The sequence below is a fragment of the Chiloscyllium plagiosum genome, chromosome 6 (assembly GCF_004010195.1).
Source record: "Chiloscyllium plagiosum isolate BGI_BamShark_2017 chromosome 6, ASM401019v2, whole genome shotgun sequence".
NCBI lineage: Eukaryota > Metazoa > Chordata > Chondrichthyes > Orectolobiformes > Hemiscylliidae > Chiloscyllium > Chiloscyllium plagiosum.
Window position 1 is genome coordinate 84,072,779 of NC_057715.1, and position 23,673 is coordinate 84,096,451.

The 23,673-nt window shown below is 39.7% G+C and overlaps 1 protein-coding gene and 1 long non-coding RNA gene across 3 annotated transcripts in view; one reads left to right on the forward strand and one right to left on the reverse strand.

The window, feature by feature from the left end:
• LOC122550775 (microtubule-associated tumor suppressor candidate 2-like) overlaps positions 1-23,673 on the forward strand; it is a 440,121-nt gene that overhangs the window by 132,990 nt on the left and 283,458 nt on the right. For both annotated transcript variants that reach the window (XM_043692024.1, XM_043692025.1), the window contains exon 3: positions 20,072-23,176. In XM_043692024.1, the coding sequence (XP_043547959.1) occupies positions 20,474-23,176 (2,703 nt within the window). In that variant the 5' untranslated portion in view covers positions 20,072-20,473. The remainder of the gene's footprint in view (positions 1-20,071; positions 23,177-23,673) is intronic.
• LOC122550776 lies at positions 8,712-15,616 on the reverse strand. Its single transcript, XR_006311940.1, has 3 exons — positions 15,504-15,616; positions 14,632-14,735; positions 8,712-9,720 (listed from the first exon to the last, which is right to left on the reverse strand). It is a non-coding gene; the product is annotated as an uncharacterized LOC122550776 (long non-coding RNA).

Here is a 23,673-nt window from a genome sequence, read left to right on the forward strand (position 1 = left end):
GAACTGGCCAAACAAGCTGCTCAGTTCAAGGGAATTAAGGATAGGCAGTGAATGCTGACCTAGCCAGTGACACCCACATCCATAAACGAATCCAAAGCAACCATTTTTAACTGCTTATTATAACTTGTAGATGTACCTAGACTTCAATAATATATGATGTAAAATTCAATATAATATTCAATTTTCATTTGTTCTTAAACTGCCGTATAGAAGCATACAATTACTTCCATTTAGAATAATGAGAAAATATTGCTATGAACATAATACACTGTGCAGGAGAGTTAAATTGTTTGGATGCTGGCCAGATGGTCTGCAGTGTTTCTTTTTGTGGTACATTCTTATCTTTAACAAAGAGGAAGAGTGCATTCAGCCCCATCACAATATTCAATGATTAAATCTTTTATTTATTTACATTTTAGTCTAATCACTTCTGACATTCCATATTATTTTATGGTTGTACTGATTCCATTTTGCTGCTTCTCAGTCTGTGGGCCCAAGTGCTCTCCCTGTATTAAACACTTAAGCATATTTAATCAATTACCTCTTTGTTGCTAACCTATTTTTCAGACACAAAGTAGTACTGAAATTACTCAGCTAATTCAGCAGACGTCTGCTTTAACTATGATGGAAATAGGGGGGACTATGCTGAGATCCAGGTTTACTAAGTTGTGAAATTACATGGAGGTTTCTGGTTAGAAGGGAACTTGCAGAGGCAGGGCTCAGGGCATGGACTCTTCCACCAACTTGCAGGTTAAAAATTCTCACTCTTACAGGAACCTGGCAAAATTTTGCCAAATGAGTGAAAGTATATTAGCCTCCTGAAGACTACACATGGCTGACATATGAAGGATCCAGATATGGAATGTGGCTTGCTTCTCTGGAGAATCTTGAGGACTTCTGTGTTAGAAGGGGCTTTCTGAAGGTGGGTGGGTTGCCTGCAGATAGTTCTTAGATCTGTCTATTCTTAGAATTGCCTGTTCTTAGATCCCTGCATTTCTGACAGAGTCACCATTCTAGCTTTCAGCAGGTACAATTCTGTCATAACTGCCTGGAGCATGGCCCATGAAAATATTGGGACCAACCTCTCTGCTAATGTGTGCTGCTTTATTTTTGATATTGTAAGACAAAATCAGTTGAACGACATTTATTTGCAAGGAATTCATTATCATAGTGATTTGAAGTTTTCTTGACTCCTATTTCCTGAAGAAGGGCCTGTGCCCGAAACATCGAATCTCCTGTTCCCTGGATGCTGCCTGACCTGCTGTGCTGTTCCAGCAATAAAGTTTCAACCTTGACTCCTAATTAGCCAAGTATTCATTTGTTGACAGGTTTCAAATTGTCCTGTCTCCACCTCCCCTTTCCCTGAAACAAGCAACTTCCCTGCCAACCTTGCAACCTTTTGCAGCTTCCTCCTACCTCCTTACACGTCTATCAATGTCCTTCTCTCCATACTCCTCTGTTATAGGCCAGACATCAGATATTAGATATCCTTTTCAATACTCCAAGCAAAAAAACCTCACAGACGTGAACAGTGCCCAGTTATTAAAACTGCTTTGTTTTGTAAAACAATAAGCCATTTTCAGAAAATGTGTAGAAGCAGCACACAACTATAGACAAGTAAAGTACCCACATAAAGAAGTAAATGAGATAAAATAGTAGAAGCCAAACTCAAAGATTTCCAGTGGAAGTTATTGACCTAGACCAAATACTTTGGCAAGTGAGTCTTGGTTGATAAAACACTGCTTACAGCTGACAGGAATTCAACCACAAAATCCAGGGGCATTGCACATTATGTTAAAAATATGCTGCAGGCAACCTCCCATCATAGGAGACATTAAAGGTATTAGGAAACCTATATTTTCTTCACAACCAGAAATTCTAACTTCTAAGTAGAAAGGCATGCAATGACCTCAATCTTTTTCAATAGCTGACAGTGGTTAAATAACAAAAGGTCAACATGCAACCAGTCAAGGAATAGTTAGTTGAAACATAGCTGATTGAGAAATAGCTGCTTCTAGAAGATTTTACAGGGTCCCATAATCTCATGGCAGATCTTCAACAAAAATGCAGAAGCTCTTGAGATTAATTACATTGGAGTAAGAAATTTGTTGCAGACCGTCAAAGAGGTTGATGGAAATATTTTCCATGGCTATTAACACTTAGTAGATTTCACATTCCAAGTGCAGGAAAGTTTGGGAAGAAAGGCAAACAAAGAGGCAAGAAATGAACACTACTACCTAAGACAATTGAAACATCGGCAGCTGAATTGAGTCAAATTGCAGTATAGCACAATGAGCAAATGGTTAGGACAAATTCAATTCACACTTTAGTTGCTGAGATAACTCGAAGGGACAAGTTCAAGTAGAATATTCAAGCTCCGTCCCTTCTGAAGAAGAAGACTAAGTCCTCTTGACTGTCTTTCTCGTAATGTCGAGTTAATTCTTACAATCCAACTTGACAAGATTCTTCTCTTTACTCTTGCACACTCTGGACCATATAACACTCTAAGCAATCCACACACTTAGAAGTTATGGACAACAACTCTCAACTTTCATGTAGTTACTAGTCCTATCATTAGTTTGTTGGAGAAAAGGTCACATGCTTTCAGCTATATCCTGTTATTTCAATAATATCCATCTCTCTAACACAGAAAATAATTCGGAGTGAAATATAAATCACACCTTGGTGTGAATGCAGAACTCTGAGAAACTGTGGAATATCTTCCATCTTATACTGAATTTACATGGAAATTTGATAGTGTTGTAAACAATTTTATAGTATCAGATTCCAAATCAATCCATTTTGTATTTTATGGTGGTAAGCACATGCTTATGACTTGGAAGGAAAGCAAATACTGATCTGTCATGCTGCACTATATGTTGATCCTTACAAGTGAGGTAATCACATTGATGGATTATGGAATGAGCCAAAAGGTCAATATTAAATTTAAAGAGTCAATATTAATCTTAAAGGATTGCTATTCAACAAGTTGCATTTTAATGCTGTAAAGACTTGCGCAGATTTCCAATGTCTAAACATAACTTTGATTTTGAGTTGATTTTGGTCAATGTAAGAGTTAGGTTGCCATCTTTACAAATGTGTTTTATATTTTTATATAAAATTAAACAACTAGATGGGACTTTGCGTTACGATTTACTCACCACCTTTGCCAAGAGAAAACCAAGAGATGGCTGAATAGTTTTAAGGGATCCAGTGATATATATGCACCAGAACAAAACAAAACAGAAAAACACTGATGGTTCAGGTTATGAGACAAGGATCCCATAAAGGTGGATTTTGTGGAATGTAACTGCTCCAACTTACTTTGGTTCAAAATTGTCACTCATTTACCATTTCCCCACATGTTGCTGATGAAAAATGATGAGCACATGATTAGCATTGCACATGGGAAGAGACAAGCTCTTGAGGTGGAGTGATCCTGAGACGTCCTCATGCACCCCTGAAAAGACATCATAAATGGGTTAACAAAAAAGGTGAAGACACCTCCTGTTGACTTGCTTAAAGAATAGAATAAGAAAGAGGAGGCAAGACAGCAAAGTGTCCGCTAAGAGAGAAGTTCATTTCTAATGATTAATGATGTAAAAAGCTTATTTATTTTAGTTTGTAAATTCAAGCTTGGCTCCCCACAATGCTTCACTCCTCTGCAGTGGAAACTCCCACAATGCAATCCCCTCCTTCCTTCTGATGGGACTAATTCAGGTTCCAATGTTAGGCCTTTGATCCACTCCTCAGCTGCCTTCCCACTGTGAAAGTTGTAACGGAGATAAATGTTAAGGAATTTGTAAAAGATCTTGATTTTAAATTTGGCAGGAAATCATTAGTTCAAGGTTAATGGATTTGCGTTACGATTTACTCACCACCTTTGCCAACTAATCCTTTCCTTGCATTCCCTTCCAAACTTGCAGTTAAAAGCAGTGTAAATTTTATGTTTGGAATGCTTGTTTTTTAATGCTGCAGGTAGCCAGCTCTTTTGAGTTACTGCAAAAAAAAGTGTTGAATTTTGTTTTGCAAACCGCAATATGCATTCAAAGTACTCTCCGGATAAAATAAGTAATTATTCAGAACTCAGCAGTTCTTAATATAGGATGCCGATCACAAGCTTATGAATGGCATTCCAGCAAAAGATTCAGAGAACACATAAAATGGAAGGAATGCTGTCCATGTTCTATGTGTATATGATTCAAACAGAAATTATTTTTATGTTAGATTTTTATGCCTTTCCCTGTGGAGGGTTTGCTGATGGAAGCATTTAATCAGCTGGGCCATTCTGTCTTTCTGTCAAGACTAGAGTGGTGCTGGAAAAGCACAGCAGGTCGGGCAGCATCCAAGGAACAGGAAAATTGATGTTTCGGGCAAAAGCCCTTCATCAGGAAAGCTCTTCATTCTTCTTTCTTTCTGCCCTGTCCCTGATTATGTGTGGACCATAATTGTTCACGGATGGTCATCATGTCACACTGAAAATTGAGTGTCTAGATTGGTACACGGTGGGCAGCACGGTGGCACAATGGTTAGCACTGCTGCCTCACAGTGCCAGAGACCCGAGTTCAATTCCCACCTCGGGCGATTCTCTGTGCGGAATTGCACATTCTCCCCATGTCTGCGTGGGTTTCCTCCAGGTGCTCCAGTTTCCCCCCACAATCCAAAAATGTGCAGGTAAGGTGAATTGGCCATGCTAAATTGCCCGTAGTGTTAGGTGAAGGAGTAAATGTAGGGGAATGGGTCTGGGTGGGTTGCACTTCGGCGGGTCGGTGTGGACTTGTTGGGCCGAAGGGCCTGTTTCCACACTGTAAGTAATCTAAATCTAATCTAATCTAATCTAACTCCAACAACACAAGAAGCTTGATACAATCCCGGAGAAAGCAGCCTGCTGGATTGGCACAACTTCCACTACCTTCAACATTCACTCCCTTCACCACAGTGGCAACAGTGTGCACTACCTACAAAATACACAGAAATAACTCCCAACACTCCCATGACAGCACCTTTCAAACGCGTGACTACTCCCATCTTGAAGTACAAGGGTAGCAGATATGTGGGAATGCCATCCATCTGCACGTTTTCTTCCAAGTCACACACCATCCTGACTTACAATTATATCCTTGTTTCTTCATTCTCACTGAATCATAATCCTGGAACACCCTTCCAAACTCCACTGTACTCCAACAGTTGCAGCAGTTCAAGAAAGCAGCTTACCACTACCTTCTCCAGAACAATTAGGAATGGGCAATAAATGCTGCATAACAAGCGATGTCCAAATCCCACGAGCTAATAAAAAAGTATCTGTGACCCATTTCAATGAGTTAAAAGTAAACTCTCCCTTATTCTTGGCATGATTGCATCTAGACTTGTCCAAATGTGTCACCACATGTCGCTCCCAACTCTATGCTAGCCTCTCACTGCCCTGATGTTCATTTGGCAATAATTTCTGTAGTGCAGTAACATTTTTGTGTCACTGTTTCACATGGCCTGCACAATATTTCTGGCACTCCTGCTGAGCACAGGAGCTTTAAGCAGATTGGAACTACAGACAGCAACAAAGGATCGCTCACTTGACCCTACCAGATTTGCATCCTTCCCTTCTCTATCTGCATAAAACATGCCAGCTTTCTCACGTCTGCCCCAAGGAGATTCACTGATAAGTTTTACCCTTTGGGAGTACTTACAAATTGGACCAAGAAGATCGAGCTCCCCATGGGTTTCTCTCTCTTCTCGTGTTTTGAAAAGATAATGAAGACATCAAAGAGCCATATTGGAGCAGCTTAAAGTGAATTCTCACTGAAGATATTTCCAACACGTTGATACCCACTCCACAGGATTTTCAGACCACTGAGGTCTTGTATAGATTTCTCAGTCTGTCAATTATGCAGAGGTTTGCACTTTTCTCTGTAGATTTATGGGGAGGTGTACCATCTGTTCACTGATGACCCAGAGCCCACTCCCAGCATAATGCGTAGCAGTCAAAATGCCTTGAATTATTTCGACACTGGATTGTTCCTGCTAACTGCAGATGATTGTTGTGACAATAGTCAGGCTGCAGCATGGTGTTGTGAGAAGAAGTCATTAATGCTGCGTTTGTGCAGGGCTCTTGATTCATTTGTTTCTACGAGAAACAAAGAACAAGTAACGCAATGTTATAGTTCAGCAAGGACCCCAGCTCCAAAGACCAACTAATAGCACACATCTGGCTCCGACAGTGACCCCCTCTCCCCCACCCTGCTCAATTATATTAAGAGGAAAGGATTTATTTTTATTAATGCATGGCTAGTGTGTGATACTAATACATTATCCGGTACCTTAATGTGCACTGCCAGGAGGGCTCTTATGTGCCAATCCGTAATACCATCAGGAATCCTAGATTACATATCAGAAAGATTTCTCTGAACTAATCGATGTCCCCTAGTACTATTGACTGAGTTGCTCCGAAAGACTGGAAAGATTTCAAATATACAGAAGTAATCTGAAGTGATCTTAAAAATCATTTAAAATATTAATTGGTGTAGAAAGGATTAATCCAGTATATTACTTTTAAACAAATGGTAGGAATTGGACATCAGAACAAAGGTTCAAACCAGTAAACTTTAACTGTGGGACTGATGTCTCTTCAATCGGTGAGTTGCCAACACTAGAAATTGCTGTCTGGGCACAGAAAATTAACAAAAATCTTGGAATCATTGAAGAAATAGTTAGATGCTGCAATAGGTCAAATGTAAAATCACCATAGCCCTGGCAGACTATAGGGCTGTTTTATCATTAAAGAGAGAGAACTGGTGATGATTTAACCTGAAGTTCACACAATTCAGGCAAGGGGAGAAGTTGAGGAGAGTCCTTCACAGTAACTTCAGCCAGTACAGGGATTAAACCAGCATAGTTGACACTATTCTGCACTACAAACTAGCCATCCCACTAACTGAGCTGTATCACGACCAACACACATTGTTCCTGCTTTTTGAAACTACCTGATCAATCTAATGATTGAGGACAGTGCTTCTTATGGCAGTTAACTTGTTTGGAAAGTGACTTACTTGCTCAAATAAAAACTGAAGGGAATACTGATTTGAAGCCAAATCAGTATTGGAAAACAAACTCAGATTTACTCCTGGACATGTTGCTTTCAGTAACACGCGTGTTGGAACAAAAGCAGAAATTGCTGGAGAAATGTACAGGTCTGGCAGTGAAAGCAAAGCTAATGTTTTGAGTCTGGTCACTCATCATCAGATGAAGAGTATGCTGATATACCTCAATCCAATTAAACAGAAACAATAAGAAGCCAACTGCAAGATGTTCTTGATTGAAAGGGAAAGCAATATTATTATTTGCTAGCCCTGAAAAAAACAATAATGGTGTAACATCAAATACATACGTACAAATGCAAGTAAAAGTTAAAAAGGGGAGAAAGTTCATTACAAAGAGGAAGACAAAAGAATATGCAGCATAAGGTCTTTATTGTGTTCTTGAAGTATTAGGTTTGAACCTGAGAATATGGTCAGTTCGGGACATTTTGGATCAATGGTTGCAGTGAATATTCTAGATCTCTTAGAATTCTTTTGTGTTCAGATGTTTCTCCAATTTGTTTTGTAACTGGTTGCTTTATCCTTTTTGATAGAGAAGAAAGAGAAAGCTTTCTCTACTTCCTGTCATCGATCTATTTCCTTAGCTCTCTAAAGCAGTTGTTTGAAATAATTTCATGCATGTATTGCTGCGACTGGATTTATTGTCCCAAAGCTGGATAATTGTTGTCGACTTGTTTTAAAACAGATGTACCTCCCCTGAAGGTGTAAATCAGACATGAACTATAGGATGTCCTTATGTCCAACTGCTTTCCATCTATTCTGAAAAAAATATTAATTTCAGTACAGACTGGTTTCCATTTTGTTTTGATGAGTAATGTTATAGGTCATAATATAAAAGAGGCAGTAGCAACATTGGTATAAAATTGACTGAGAAAATAGAGAGCAATGGACAATGAATATTTTTCATAGTATAGTAGAGTTCCATAGGGGGTGGTATTGGGACCCTTACTTTTCCTGATAGATCTGGATCTTAATGTGTAAGAGACATTTTAAAAGTTCGAAGTTGATATGAAACTTGGAAGAATTGTAAACTGTGAGGACAATAGTATGGAACTCCAAAAGGACATAGACAAGTTGATGGAGTGGTAGCAGATAAGGTCCAAGGCAGAGAATTGTGAGGTGGTGTACTTTAGTAGGAAGAAGATCAAAAGATAATATGAAATAGGGAGTACAATTCTAAAGGGTACAGGAGCAGAGGTACCTGAGTGTATATGCTCACAGATCATTGAAGGTGACATGACAGTTGAGCAGAGCAATTAATAAAACATACATAGTGCTTGACTATTAATAGGGGCACAGAGTTCAAGAACAAGAATGTGATGCTGAACATGTACAGATACAAGAAATGTTAGATCATGGTTGAAGTAATGTATATAGTCATAGGTGCCACATTATAGGAAAGTTGGGAATACATTGGAGAAAGGGCAGAAGTGATCTACAACAATGATTCAAGGGCTGAGAAACTTCAGTTATGAGAATAGATTAAATATGTTGGTGTTCTTGGATAGAATTAGGCTGAACCAAGAGTGGATAAATGTTTTCTAAATTCTGAATGGGCTGGGTAGAGTAGATAGGGAGAAGCTGTTCCCGCTCATTTAAAAAAAAACAAGAATGAGACAGCATAGATTTATAGTGATGTGCAAAAGGAGCAAAGCTTTTTCACACAGCGAGTAGTTAGGGTATGGAATGCAAAACCTGTAAGTGTGGTGGAGGTCGGTTCAATTGAGACATTCAAGAGGGCGTTGGATGATTATTTGGATAGAAATGGTTTGCAAGGTATGATGACAAAGCAGGAGATTGGTGCTAAATAATGATTCCCCTTTGAAGAGCAGGCACGATGGGCTGGGTGGTCTGTTTCTACACCAGAACGATTCTGTGATTATGAATTCATGGTTTCATGAAGCTTGCCTCAGCCTGTGTTAACTACGGACAGTTTTACACCAGAGTTTTCTCATTTTTGAAACCACTTCTGTCCATGATAGTTCAAGATATTAAAATCTTATCAATAGTTAATATTGAAAATCAATGGTCCAACTTTTATCATATTCATAATAGTTTTCACCTAGCATTGAGGCCAATAGAAGAGAATGATTTTATTATTCATCTACAGTGACCAGTAAGTATTGACATGTTTAGATTTTTTAAGAAAGCTGATGGTAATTGCATGGCATTTGGGTTGATGAGACTCCGTGCTGTCCTTAGTAGAAGAAGATCGGAATGGGTCACAGTGCTTTATATAGCAGCAGAAATGCCATGTATTAAACACTATTATTACAGTGATATTCATGAACTGACTAACAATAAATAAATCCACTTATTACAGTATATACTCGAGTCATAGTCAATCTCATGTAAATGCAGACCCCTATTTTTGGCCAAATAACCTGAAATTTTCCACATATCTCATGTAAAAGTTGACTTTAGTTCTTCACAGATAATAGATCACCTCTGGTTTATGAGTCAGTGTGCCGGCTGTCACGTCCCGCTCCAGATTTACAGTCTGCCGGTTGTTCCGCTCTGCTCCCGGTCTTCCAGTCCGCTGGCTGTCGAGATCCACTCCGGGTTTTCAGAATTACCATAATTCATTGTTTATTTCTCTTTATTCGTTCAGCGATCAGTTAAGCTTCTGCTAATGATACAGTATGAATTTGACAGGCATGAATTTCAACCCCTCAAAAGTAGCATCCATGTAATAGTTGACCCCATAAATTTAACCTTAAAAAGTAGTAAACATTTTTGATTATTACTCAAGTATATACGGTATTTATTTTAAAAAAAGTACGTTCCTTCTTATGCTGTGGACATGAAATATTTACTATTGTCCAATAGTAGAGCTGAGAAACAGTACTCATTTATGTATGCAGTAAATCATTCACACATTCACCTTTATCAATATTTCCTTCATTTCAGACCATCAAACAATGCAGAGAAGTTTACTACTCTGTTGCCTGGTTGATGTTTTGGAGTATATCATTTATTTGTTCCAGGATTTTACATGGCAATTTTTAAAATCATTTAATTTATGAAAGAGACTGCAGTAAATGTAAATAAAACAATTCTTGCACTTCTTTTAGTTGCCATGTGTACATCTGAATCTATAATACCCAATAAACAAATTAGAACCTTTAGTGGGAAATGAGTGCTTTGCGGTTAGGAGAAATACAATCTGATTATAAATGCAATTTACAGATTAACAGGCAAAGACTACTGGCGATAAAGATGCATTGAATTTACACAGTCTGAGTTCAGATCTCAGGCCATGTGGCATGAAACTTGCAATTATCATGTTGCTTACCCAGATCATAGAATAACTGCTATGTGAAGTGTATCAGGTCATTGCTGAGCAGGTGCTGAGCTTTGTTGATGACACCTTCCATCATTTTACTGATCAGAATAGACTGATGGGGCTGGGATTGGCCAAGTTGGATTTGTCCTACTTTTTATGTACAGGACATACCTGAGCAGTTTTCCACATTGTTGGGTAGCTGTCAGTATTATACCTGTACTGGAGAGCTTGGCTAGGGGAGCCAGAAGTTCTGAAGTTCTGCTACTATTGCTGGAATGTTGACAAGGCCCATAACCCTTGTGGTATCCAATGTCTCCAACTGTTTCATGATATCACATGGAGCAAATTAAATTGGCTACTACTGGCATCCGTGATATTGGGGACCACTGGAGGAGATCAAAATAGATCATTCACTCGGCACTTCAGCCTGAAGATTGTTGCAGTAAGTTATTTAATTGGCCATCGCCATTCCTGACAGGATGTGCCAGGACTAAAGAGCTTGGATCTGATCTGTTGGTTGTGGGATCATTTAGCTCTGTCTATCACTTGCTGCTTATGCTGTTTGGCATGCAAGTAGTCCTGTTTGGTGTCTTCACCAGGTTGACACCTCATCTTCAGGTATGCATGGTTCTGCCCTTGGCATGTCTTTCCTGCACTCTGTATTGAACCAGAGTTGATCTCTTGGCTTGATGGTAATGGTTGAGTGGGGGATATAGCATGAGATTACAAATTGTGCTGAAATACAATTTTGCTGCTGTTGATGGTCCACAGTGCCTCATGGATACCCAGTCTTGAGTTGTTAGCTCTGTTTGAAGTCTGCGAGGAGAAAGTGAGGTCTGCAGATGCTGGAGATCAAAGTTGAAACTTTATTGCTGGAACAGCACAGCAGGTCAGGCAGCATCCAGGGAACAGGAGATTCGACGTTTCGGGCACAGGCCCTTCTTCCTGAAGAAGGGCCTGTGCCCGAAACGTCGAATCTCCTGTTCCCTGGATGCTGCCTGACCTGCTGTGCTGTTCCAGCAATAAAGTTTCAACTGTTTGAAGTCTGGCCCATTCAGCCTTGTGGTGGCACCACACAACATGATTGATGTTATTCTCAATGTAAAGACAGGCCTTCATCTCCACAAGGACTGTGTGGTGGTTGCTATTACCGATACTGTCATAGAGACATTCAAGAGGGCATTGGATGATTATTTGGATAGAAATGGTTTGCAAGGTATGATGACAAAGCAGGAGATTGGTGCTAAATAATGATGCTATTACCGATACTGTCATAGACTGATACAATTGCAACCAGCAGATTGGTAGGGATGAGGTCAAGTATGAGGGCAGCACAGTGACTCAGTGGTTAGCACTGTTGCCTCACAGCACCAGGGACCTGTGTTCGATTCCAGCCTTGGGTGACTGTGTGGAGTTTGCACATTCTCCCCGTGTCTGCATGGGTTTCCTCCAGGTGCTCCAATTTCCTCTCTCAATCCAAAGATGTGCAGGTCAGGTGGATTGGCCAAGCTAAATTGCCCATAGTGTTCAGGGATGTCTAGGTTAGGTTCATTAGTCAGGGGTAAATGTAGGGGAATGGGTCTGCATGGGATACTCTTCGGGGATTTGGTGTGGACTTGTTGGGCTGAAGGGCCTGTTTCCTTGCTGTAGGGATTCTTCTTCTATATTTTCTCTCTAGTTGGACCTGCCACAGACATAGTCTAGCAGCTGTGTCCTTTAGGATCTGACCAGATCAATCAAAGTGCTGCTGCCGAGCCACACTCAGTGATGGACATTGAAATCCCCCACGTGGACACCCTTGCCAAATTCAGTGCTTCCTCCAAGTGTGGTTCAACATGGAGGATTGATTCATCAGCTGAGGGATAATGTTCCATGGTAATCAACAGGAGGTTTCCTTGTTCATGTTTAACCTGAAGCCACAAGACTTCATGAGGTCTGGAGTCAATGTTGAAGACTCCTAGGGCAATTCCCTCCTGACTGTATACCATTGTCCTGCCACCTCTGCTGGGTCTGTCCTTCCGGTAGGACAGAACATATCCAGGGATGGTGATGGTGGTGTCTGGGACTCTGTCTGTAAGGTTTGCTGTGGCAAACACAAAGACTTGAAGCAACAAGTATACACACATTAAATTATGACATAATTAGCTTGCAGTGGCATGGTGGCTGAGTGGTTAGCACTGCTGTCTCATAGCGCCTGGGACCCAGGTCTGATTCTAGCCTCGGGCAACTGTCTGTGTGGAGTTTGCACGTTCTCTCCATGTTTGTGTGGATTTTCTCCAGGTGCTCTGGTTTCCTTGCACACTCCAAAGATGTGCAGGCTAGGTGGATTTGCCATGCTAAATTGCCCTGTAGCATCCAGGGATGTGCAGGCTTGGATGGGTTAACCATGGGAAATGTGGGGTGAGTCTGGGTGGGATGCTTTTTGGAGGGTTGTTGTAAACTCGATGGGCTGAATGGCCTGCTTCTACACTGTAGGGATTCTATGGTTAACTGTGCTGGATATGGGGCTAGAATAAGCTAATAGCAAGTTAAAAGGAGTGGTAGAGTGGTTTTGTTCACGAGGAGTATAAGGCTCAAGTGATTTTGGGGAACAAAATGCCAAATCTTATTTCAGTGAAGAAAGAAATGAAAGTGTTTGCCTTGGTGAATTGTGTCGAGTCATTTGCTTAATATATCTATAAACTGAAGATTAATTGATTTTCTACGGCACCTTGGGATGAGCCATTCGTGTCAAAGCTCACAACTCTGATAGCCTTGACAAGAAGTGGTGAAGGGAGCTGGAGGTCAGATTCCACAAGACAGCATCACTTTCTTTGCCTCTCTAGTACAGTGGAACCTGCAAAGGTTTTCCCTTGAGCATGCCAAGGACGGTGTACCTCTGACTATTGACAGAGCTCATGGACAAGGGCTGATGCATGGTTGTTGTGCTGGGCTGCAGTTAAGATGTGCTTGCTATTCATGTACGTTGCTATGGTGACATGAAACAGATTAGTGCCGTTGCTCTGGTTTATACTGAGTGTGTGCAGTTTGAACGGTTTCCACTGAGTGAGGTAATTTATCATTGATGCTTCACCAGTTGATTTATTGTGTGCTTTCATGCTGAAAAATTAGTGCCATTTTTTAAAAAAGTTATTGCCTTGTAGTCTACAGTTTGGAAAACATACATAATGCAAGTGATGTTTGCAGGTATTGTACAATGCAGAATAGTTACTTTTGTGCTTTTGATAGATAGAATCAAAATCTACAAAACATTGGAGTGCTTTTGATAAGCACAGATTGCTATTCAGTTACATCTTGGCTGACCTGTATCTCAATTCCATTCACCAACATTCCATGATACATCAAGTGAATAGATTTGTACCTAACTCAGTCTTGAGACCTCCAATTATTCTTGCATCCATAATCTTTTGGGAAGATTTTTACCACCTTTTTGTAAAAGAATTAGTGTTTTCTAATCTTCCTTCTGAATTATCGAGATCTATTTTGCGGTTATAACTGGAGGGGGTGCAAACGAGAGTGTTGCCACAGTATTCAGCTATGAGGAGAGGCTGAATAATTTCAGATTTTTTCTTTAGTGCAGAAAAGGTTATGTGAGACATGAGCAGGGTGAGTAGAAAGCAGTCATTCCCCTTAGTTGAATGGTCAGAAGTGCAAAGCAAGAGGATTAGAGGGAATTTGAGGAAAAACCCATTTTGATCCAAAGGGTGGTGGGATCTGGAATGCATTGCCTGTGAGGGTAGCTGTGGTGGGAAAGCTTTAAAATGTACTTGGATGAGAACTTGTAGTGTCATAACATTCAAGGCTATGGGACAAGTGTGGGAAAATTCGACTGGTGTAGGTAGTAATATATATTGACAGTGCAAACTTGATGGGCTGAAGGGCCTTTTCTGTACAATATGATCCCATGAACCCCTGTTCATGACTCCTGTGCCTGCTGATATCCTTTCTCTTCATCTACCCTTTAAGTTCCTTGATCAGATCGGCTCCCAATCCTCTAGAGTGAAGCTAAGCATATGCAACCTATCATCAAAATTTAACCAATTTAAGAGATTTGTATAATACCTAAAACAGGTGATCACTTTAGATACATGACAATAGATCTGTTTTAAACTGGAGCGGTTGCATTGTCAGTTTTGAGATCATTACCTGTACAATTCATTGAAATCGAGACCACTGTACATCTTCCTGATTGATGGATGAATTGTCCAAACCAGTGTCACCTATCTTTATAGATAAATCTGGAGCTTAACCAACCTGTGGCTCGAGCAAATTGACATCCAAACTGTTGCAAAGTTGGCTGTAGAGCTGTTTTTTGTAGCTGGTAGTATCTTGATTCAACTTGCTCCATCACAGCCCATCTGGAAGTCATATTATAAAACTAGCTAAAATATTGATTACACCGATTGATAAATCTGTGATGGGGTCATTCAGTTTTCTCAGGCAATATTTTAATGGGTATCATCAGGACTAGACATTTAAACAATTGTTTTAAATTGAAGAGATCAGTCAAAATAAATCTACCAGATATTAATCTTTTTAACAGTTTGATCGTTAGCATAAACATTGCAGCTGCAGTTGATTTCAAATTTCAAGCATCAAGACCAACTGATTACTGCTTCTGGCTGTGCTACAAATGTACAATGTATGGCAGCAAGCAAAAAGGATTCCTGGATGTAGTACAGTCTGTAATTTGTGCCCACTCTTCAATATGTCTTTCCTGTGGAATAGTAAATGTTAAAATTGTGCAGATAAGAAATATTCGAGTTTATTTTAGACACCTGGCTGACGGCCAAAGTTATGGAATAAATGGGGGGGGCCAGAATAACAAGTAGTGAAAGAAACGTCCAATTTGCAAAGGCAGCAACTGATGAGTGATAAGCAAACAAGATATAGAAAAAGAAGTACATTGTTTTCTGCTGTTTTGCCTGGTTGTAGAATTTTAATGAAATATTTGTAAGGTTTGCCTTCTATAAATACATCGTACTCCACTGCGGTAGCTGACAATTCCCTTCCAACACTTACCCCACCCCCACCCCAACAGCAGATGTCCCCCACACCCCCCACAGCCACACATACATGTATACATCTACTCATGCACATAGGCACCCTGCATCTTTTTTTTTTACCTTGAAACATCCTCCCAAGAGATTGCTCAGCATTCAATTAGAAGTTGCCAGGAAGGGAAGAGGGCAGAGCTGACCTCTTCTTTTTCCTCATGCTGAATTGCCTTCTCTGTTGAAATCACAGTAGATTTATTCTTCGAGTAAGGAAGTGACGTAAATTTCAAAACAAAAATATCTTTGCTGTATTGAGGAAGAATGTGTTGTTTTTAAAATGAAAATGATTCAAATCTAATCAGCTCTCTTGGAAGTGTCTATTCTGAGTTGCATTCTTACTATGAAATGTGTTTGAAATTTTGGAGCTGGTAGAGAAGATATATATCACAGTGTAAATGTATTTAGTGATTAGGTAATCACCATGGATGCAATCTGTCTTTTGCACTTATGTTGCATATGCGTGGGTCTACATAAGACACAAAGGAAATTAAATACATTCACTGTGAAATATGATTTATGAAAATCTATTTTTGAAAATATTTAGAATTTTCTATTCATGTTGAAGGATAAATTAATTACCTGATTTGTTGAAGCAAAATTCCTTTTTTTTTGAACTGGAAAAGAAAGCGTTTTGCCATAGTCCATTATTCTAGCAAAAAGAAAATGATAATTTCTTCACATGGCTGAGACAATGAGGCTGCCTTGATCCTATACCAACTATATCATTTGAACATGATTGGTACTTCAAGCACAAATTAAAAGGTGTTTTTTTTTCTATTCAGTGCAGTTTCAGATAAAAATCATTTTCAATATATTTCCTAGGAAAATTATTAAATCAGATACTTTGGCCATATAGATACATATTCAAAGGGAGGGATACCCCCTACTGTATGAGGGTGAAGATTTACAAAAGAATAGATCAAATGTGATGAGACTTTCTCAAGTCAAGTTTAAGTCCCAGGCTATAATATGATCTCAAGTGATCATCCCAGAAAATATTTTAAGACCGAGGCCCAACAAAAAGAAACCAAGACCCTGGATCTGTTCTTATTTTTGATAGATTCTATTTTTGCTGAATGGGAGAGGGAAAGGGATAGGGAGTGATGCACAGGTCTAATCCTGCAAGGGGATTTGATTTCCGCGCAGAGTTTAAATAGATGCTATATTTGTTGGAGAGAGGTCTGCTTCCTACAGTGTGTAAATTACGATTTGTAAGATCAGGCATGAATGTGCAGCAATCAAGCTGCAAACTAATTTAAAACCTCTATTCTTTAAATTTAGAAAATAAAAGCCAGCTGTAATTTAAAGTTGAAAGAAAAACACAGCATTGGCAATTTCAATAGCTATTTGTTGATAGAAGCCTTCGGCTGTCATTACAATATTGTCGTTGCTTGACTGCTTCTATAATCCTCCGGTATCACAGTGGGGGCCTGATTATTTATAGTTTAACTGATAGCTCCAAGAGTTTGTTAAGGGATTGGTTTTCTTTAATGTGGGGCTATATACATGATGTGTGTTTTCTTGGAATGAAAATCTGATCATTTGGAACTGTTTCTTTCAAGGAAGGTGTTCCTAGTCTGGAATCTTTCCAACATTGTGTATGTGGCTCCATAGTGAACATTTGAATCCAGGTTTCTGAATTGACCCTTTCCTGGACAGTGATATTTACAGAGAGGGCATTAACAGGAATCCTGGGCACAAAGTATATTTCTTTTGTCCATTCAACGGTCATCAAAGGTGTTTGCTCTGATGAAAACTGATGTTGAATAGGGTGGGCACAGAAATAATAGCTTGAATAGACGATTTGGTCTCTCAAGGCTGCCCTCCCACTCAATATAATTATGTTTCATCCTCTACCTCAGCCTCACTCAATCTTTCCTCCTTGTTCCCCATATCCCTTGATTCTCTGAGAAAAGTTAAGAAAATCTATTTTTCTCAGTCTTGAGTATACTCAGCGAAGGAACATCCGTAACCTTCAAGGGTAGATTCATGACTCTTTGAAAAAAAAATTTCCCTCATCACATTCCTAAGCCTCTTACCCTGAAAGTGTGCTTCTTTATTCCAGATTCCCCAGTCAAGAAAAACAACCTTTCAGTCTCTATTCTGTTCAGCCTCTTCATAATCTTGAAGGTTTCAATTACCGATTAACTCTCTGTCTTTTGAACCTTTAAGAATGTTACCCAATTTACTCAGCCTCTCATCCTAGGACAAACTTTCCAACCCTGGACCAATCTTGTGAACCAGATCAGGGCAATCAGCCCGTTCCCAGTGAATTGCCTTTAATAAAGTTATTGCAATGTTGGGAGTAGTATTATTAGCTATAAATAACAAAAATACACACATAAGAAACTTTCAATGGTGGATCCTAATGTTCAAAACTGTCCAGATAAGGGGAGTAGCAGCTTTGCAGGAATTGCCAAGGGGCCAGACATGTGACAGGAACGAATTTCTGTCTGGTGATGATCTTGACACAGATACCAGGTTTGGAATAATTTATAAATCTGGAGAGAATATGCTGTGCCTGTAAACACCTTTAATCTAATAATTACCACTGAGCATGTGCATAAGGAGTTACGTCACAAGGACATTAAATCACATGGAACAAGGGCCTGAGTCTGGAAAGCTCCAGAGATGTCCTTTTTTACCATATCCTGTGAATATAGTGAGTTAATATTTATTATTAAACAAAACCACTGACATGGGTATGAACCAGCTTCCATCATCACACCTGACCTGACCTGACCTGACCTGATCTTTGTCCCTGTATTGCTGCCGAAAACTTGGATTAACACTATGCCTTTTGCAAAATGGAAGCATGAGGCACAGAGTATCACAATAATTTAGATAGCATCCTGTGCTATCACTTTGGAAAGTGATCAATTCCTTAGACTCCTGAGACTGGTTCGTTAGACCCAGCAGTGAGGCTTGTGCTGGACTGAGCAGGCATAGGGACCAGTGAGTTTAATCAGTGTTTCTATCAGAAATCTTATGGTAACTCTGAAATCTTTCAGAGCTTTCCCCAAATTGCGGCCGGGTGCTTACTCCTTTACTCCCCACATGGTTTGGAGCATGCAACTTAGGTGGAAACTTGCTTATTTCATGCTCTTGTGAAATTGCAACAGTCCCAAAGCAATTAACCGTCAGAAATAGGAACAGGAGAAGACTGGTCAGCCTTTCAAAACTGCACCACCCTTCAATAGGATCATGGCTAACCCGATGTTCTTCATCCTCACTTTCTTGTCTTGCCCATAACCCCTGATTTCCCTACTAATCAAAAATCTATCTACCTCAACCTTATCTCTGTGGCAAGGAGCTCCAAAGACTCTCAACCCTCTGAGAAGAAATTCCTCCTTATCTCAATCCTAAAGTGGTGCCCCTTTATTCTGAGGCTATGCCCACTGTTATCTATGAGGGAAAACATCCTCTCAGCCTGTCAAGCCCCTTAAAAATCCTGCATGTTTCAATGAGATCACCTCTCGTTCTTCTAAACTCCAGTGAGTACAAAACCAACCTGTTTAACTTTTACTCATGAGACAATCCTTCCATATCAGAGGTCTTCCTGTTGAACCTCCTCTCAACTGCCTCCAAGGTAAAGACTTCTTTCCCTAAATAAGGGGACCAAAAGTGCTCACAGTACGACAGATGCGGTCTCACTAGCACCTTGCACAATTGCAGTAAAACTTCCCTGTTCTAATACATCAACCCCCTTGAAATAAGGATCAACATTCCATTAGCCTTCCTGATTACCTGCTGCACCTTTGTGTTAACCTTCTGCACTGAGATTAAGAAACACTGAGATTCAGTAAACCGCGGAACCAACGTTTTCTACCCAATGAATGGTTTTAAATAAGAATTCAAACTAAATGTTGACAGGGGTATTTTCTTTTGTCACTGGCAAAACTTTAACTCTAGTCAAAAATGCTCAGCAGGTCTTTAGTGACACCCCCCCCACCCCCTCCCCAGCATAATCTGCATTATGGCCATGTTCTGCCCTTCATTTGGGAGAGGGCAGCTATGGATTTTTAAGTGCTGAATAAATACTTTGTTAGTTTGATCTGAGGCAGTGACATTTTCGGGGTTACACTGCAAAAGCTCGAGTGTTGTAGTTGCATTTAATTATTTATTCATTGTGGCACTACTGTATATTGTTGTCAGCACAGCTGCTCTTTGACATTCTAGAGATGTCTTTGCTGTGTTCAGAAAGGTACTGCATTAAAAAGAAAAGGAAACTAAGAGAGGTAACCAAAAGCCACAACAACAACGATTTAAAATGTAACTGGTGGACTTTGAATTCTAGTACAAGGTAAATCACAGTAACATTTTACTGATATTGCATCAAAATTGAAAATTATCTGATCTTGCCATGATCAGAGGTGAGTTGGTGATGCATGAATAACCAAGGGATGGTTTCTGTTTCTGTACTAGAGTTTACAGTCGAGGCTTATTTTCCTGGCTGTTGGTCTTTTAGGTTGGGTGTTAGAGCATGAAATTAAAGCTGATTCTGTACCTATAGTTTTAAATTCCACTGGGTTCATCAGGTATTTTCTTGCAAGATGGTGGGTAAAAATAGTTTGTACACCTGGCTAACGCTCTGAACGGAGAGATTGATGGTCTGTTTCTGTATATGCTTTTTACAGGTTCCACAAACCAACTGGTCACTTTTTGAAAGAATCTGAGAAAATCTTACAAGAGGAAGTGGAGCGAAAAGGACAAATAAACTGGTTTGTTGTGGAGTGCAAAATTAGCATTTAAGGGATGGCAAAGTGAACAAATGAATATGAAAGAAAAGATACATGAGTGAAAAAATCCACAGTGAGAAAAAGTTTAAAACTCTTGTAAAGCTCCACGTTGGCTGAGAAAAGAACATTTTATCAGTACATTCTGTCTCATGAGCTACTTTTATTAACAAGTTATCATTGTCAAGGCGAAGCATATATTACTTTCCATTTTAGGGAAATCGAGACATTGGAGACTTTTTCATCACTAACAATTCACAAGTAATCAAGGATATAAAACTGAAAAGGGAAGGAAGACAGAAAATGACTTCTTCAGTTCAGAATAGCACATTCTGCACTGACAAAGAAGGCAACACAAAGGAAGTAGAGAATAACAATCAACAGCCAGTAGGAACAGATGGAGACACCAATGCAAATGAAATAGCATCACAGACTCTTCTAACGGAAGAAAGACAAGAGAGCCCTAACCTAACAGCTGGTATTGTGAATGAGCATCTCCACATCACACGGAACACAATACCAGAAGAATTTCTGGAAGACCCTGTGAGCCAAGGTAGGGAGTCTCAATCAGCTGAGGGCGGGAATCAATCAAACAGAAGCAGAGATCTGGAGTTTTCAGAGCTTCGTATGTGTGATAAAATTGAAACTGTTGAATTGGACAATACAGAATATGCCCAGCACCATGAAAAAGTTTGCAGCTTGCAGTTCCCCGCAAAAGAAGATCAGAAATCTGGTACAAGTAAAATAATTAGTGTTTCTCAAATTCAAAAGGAATGGTATACCCTGCGAAGGCAGCCTTATGCTGCTGGATCTGCTGCAGAGCATCAATGGCTAAAGAAAGATGTGTCAGATGATGATGAAAAAATGCACAGTATGCAGTTTTCACACAAGGAATCTTCATCTTGCAGTTCACTACAGAAAGCTACTAAGATGGATGGATCAGTAGAGACCACTGCATCCAAAGACAATGGTATTGGGTGTTTGCCAGATGGTGTCACAGTGACTGACCGTTGTACTGGTTCATTGAACTTTCAGGAATTCTACATAGATATCGATAGGAGCACTCATGATTCACAAAGGGAATCAGAAGATCTATTCAAAACTATTTCTCCATCTGATCCATCTGACTTGACCTCAGTTGAAACAACTGGATTTCATATCAACTCAGTTACCTCAGAAAATAGAATGTCAGTCCCAAAACTGCAAGCAAATGTAGCAAGGCCACTTAACCTTGTCAATGTAAGTCCATCACATTGTGAAAATATAATATCTACCACAGCTTCAGGCAATGATCTATTGGTGGCTATAAATAAACCAGAAACCCAGACAAACCTGAAAGTATTATCTGATCAATGTAACACAATTGATGCACACAGTCAGATCGCTAAAGTTAACCAGCAGGAGACTGGTGAATTTTTGCCTGAAATAACAGTTCAGAGCAGGAGAAATATTTCTGAAGTAAAGGAGGGAATTGATCCTTGTGATGTTAGCCAGCAGTCACTCACTCTGCTTCCTGCAGAGACAGCCAAAATAGAGAGCTCAAAAGAACAATATCTTATAAGTCCCAGTGTTGAAGAAGACCAGCCCTTAGTCCAACAGGTGGAATGTTATACTGGTGATAATCCAGTACCTGGAAACAATTCTTCAGTATTAATGAGACCGGGTTATAAAAACAGAATTGTCAGTCCATTACAAAATGAATTATATAGTATTCACGATTTCACAGAAGCAGCTGAACATCTTGGAAGTTCCATTTCCAGTGCTACTAGTAATGTGGCCAGCATGAAATCTACTGTTTCCACAGCTCCAAGCACTACCCACCAGGCAGATAATGACATTGAAAGGGATAAACTGCCAGTGACAGGAACTAATGACCTTTCAAAGCAAGAATTTATCAGCCTTCATGAAGCATTTGAAATTATTGATGGCAGGAAAGAAGACAGAAGGCAATCTTTTGGGAGTGGCAACATTTCATCAGAACACAAAGCAGTTGAAATGAAAAGCATTTCTAGTGTGACAGCAAAGGACAATTCTGAAACCCTTAACATTGCACAATCAGAACTGTCAAAGCACCATCCTTCTGTGTTAGGTAGAGATACAGGCATGGGTGGATTGCCAAGACAAGGAGTTAGTCTTGATCAGAATGATGGTGATTGTTCTGTGAAAAAGACAGACAGCTTTTCGCAAAGGAAAAAAAATGAAATAAATAGCAATGTTATAATAATTGGAGAAAAGCAGCTCATAAAGATTTCTGAAGAGCTCCAGCACTCTGAGAGCCCAGTAGTCTCTCAGACTGTAAACCCTGCAATTGCTACTTGTACAGAGGTTCAGCAGTTGGTAAATATGAAAGCTACCAGTCGGTCCTCAGATTCTGGTTTTAAGGAAACCTCGCTGCTTAATGCTGGGACATCGTCAGAATCTTCGCTACCACACCCAATAGGGGACATGCAGACAATGAATTCATTCTCTAAAGCTTCTGATAAAGTTGTTTGCAGCAGTGGAATCCCAAAACCAATACTACAGCATCCAAGGACTGTTCTAACAGATAAAGGAGAGATAGAAACAAATTACCAACCTATGTCTGAAGGAAAGACTGAAGCTAAACCCATTCCTAAGCCCAAATATGTAAGACCTAAAATTATAACATACATTCGAAAGCCACTTCAGGTAAAACCACTTGATGCTATCCATGATGCTCTGGGACTACCTCCAAAACTTTCTACGTGGACTGAATCAATTTCTAAACCTTGCATTTCTAAAGAACACAAGACCTCTGTGTGTGAAAATAAACCTCTCTCTGTGCTCAGTGTTCCTGGGTCTGCTCATGACAGATACAGACCAGAGTTGCAAAGAACTAAGATATATACAACTGGATTAATGGTGTCTGGAATCAAACCTCCTACTCAACAGACATTTCCCAGAATGATGGGAAAACCATTTCCTTCTTGCAGTGATGTTGCACCACAGAAAGTTCCTGAAACATTTACTCAGGAACGCATTTCTGAGGTAAGCTCAGTCGTGAACACGTTAAATTATGGGTGTTTGAGTTATCAAAGACAAATTTCAATTGGTTAACTTGCCATTTTTCTTTTCACATTATCATCTTGTTAAGACAATAAGTGTTAGCTGGGTATTAGGATTATTCAGCCTGCCATACAAAAAGCATCAGCTGCATTAGGTAGCTAGATGGGAAAGTAGTGAAAAGCAAAATACTGCAAATGTTGGAAGTCTGAAACAGTTTCAGAACAAAACATTAACTTTGTCACTGTCTTCTCAGATACTGTTTGAAGTGCTGAGCATTTTCAGCATTTTCTGAAGTCATTGGTACTATATTAAAGTGACTTGGTTAGACTGGGAATTCCTGAAGAAGGGCTTATGCCTGAAACGTCGATTCTCCTGTTCCCTGGATGCTGCCTGACCTGCTGCGCTTTTCCAGCAACACATTTTCAGGTCAATTCAAAATGTCCAGCTTTGCAGGCAAGATGGGAGAAATGCCAAATAAT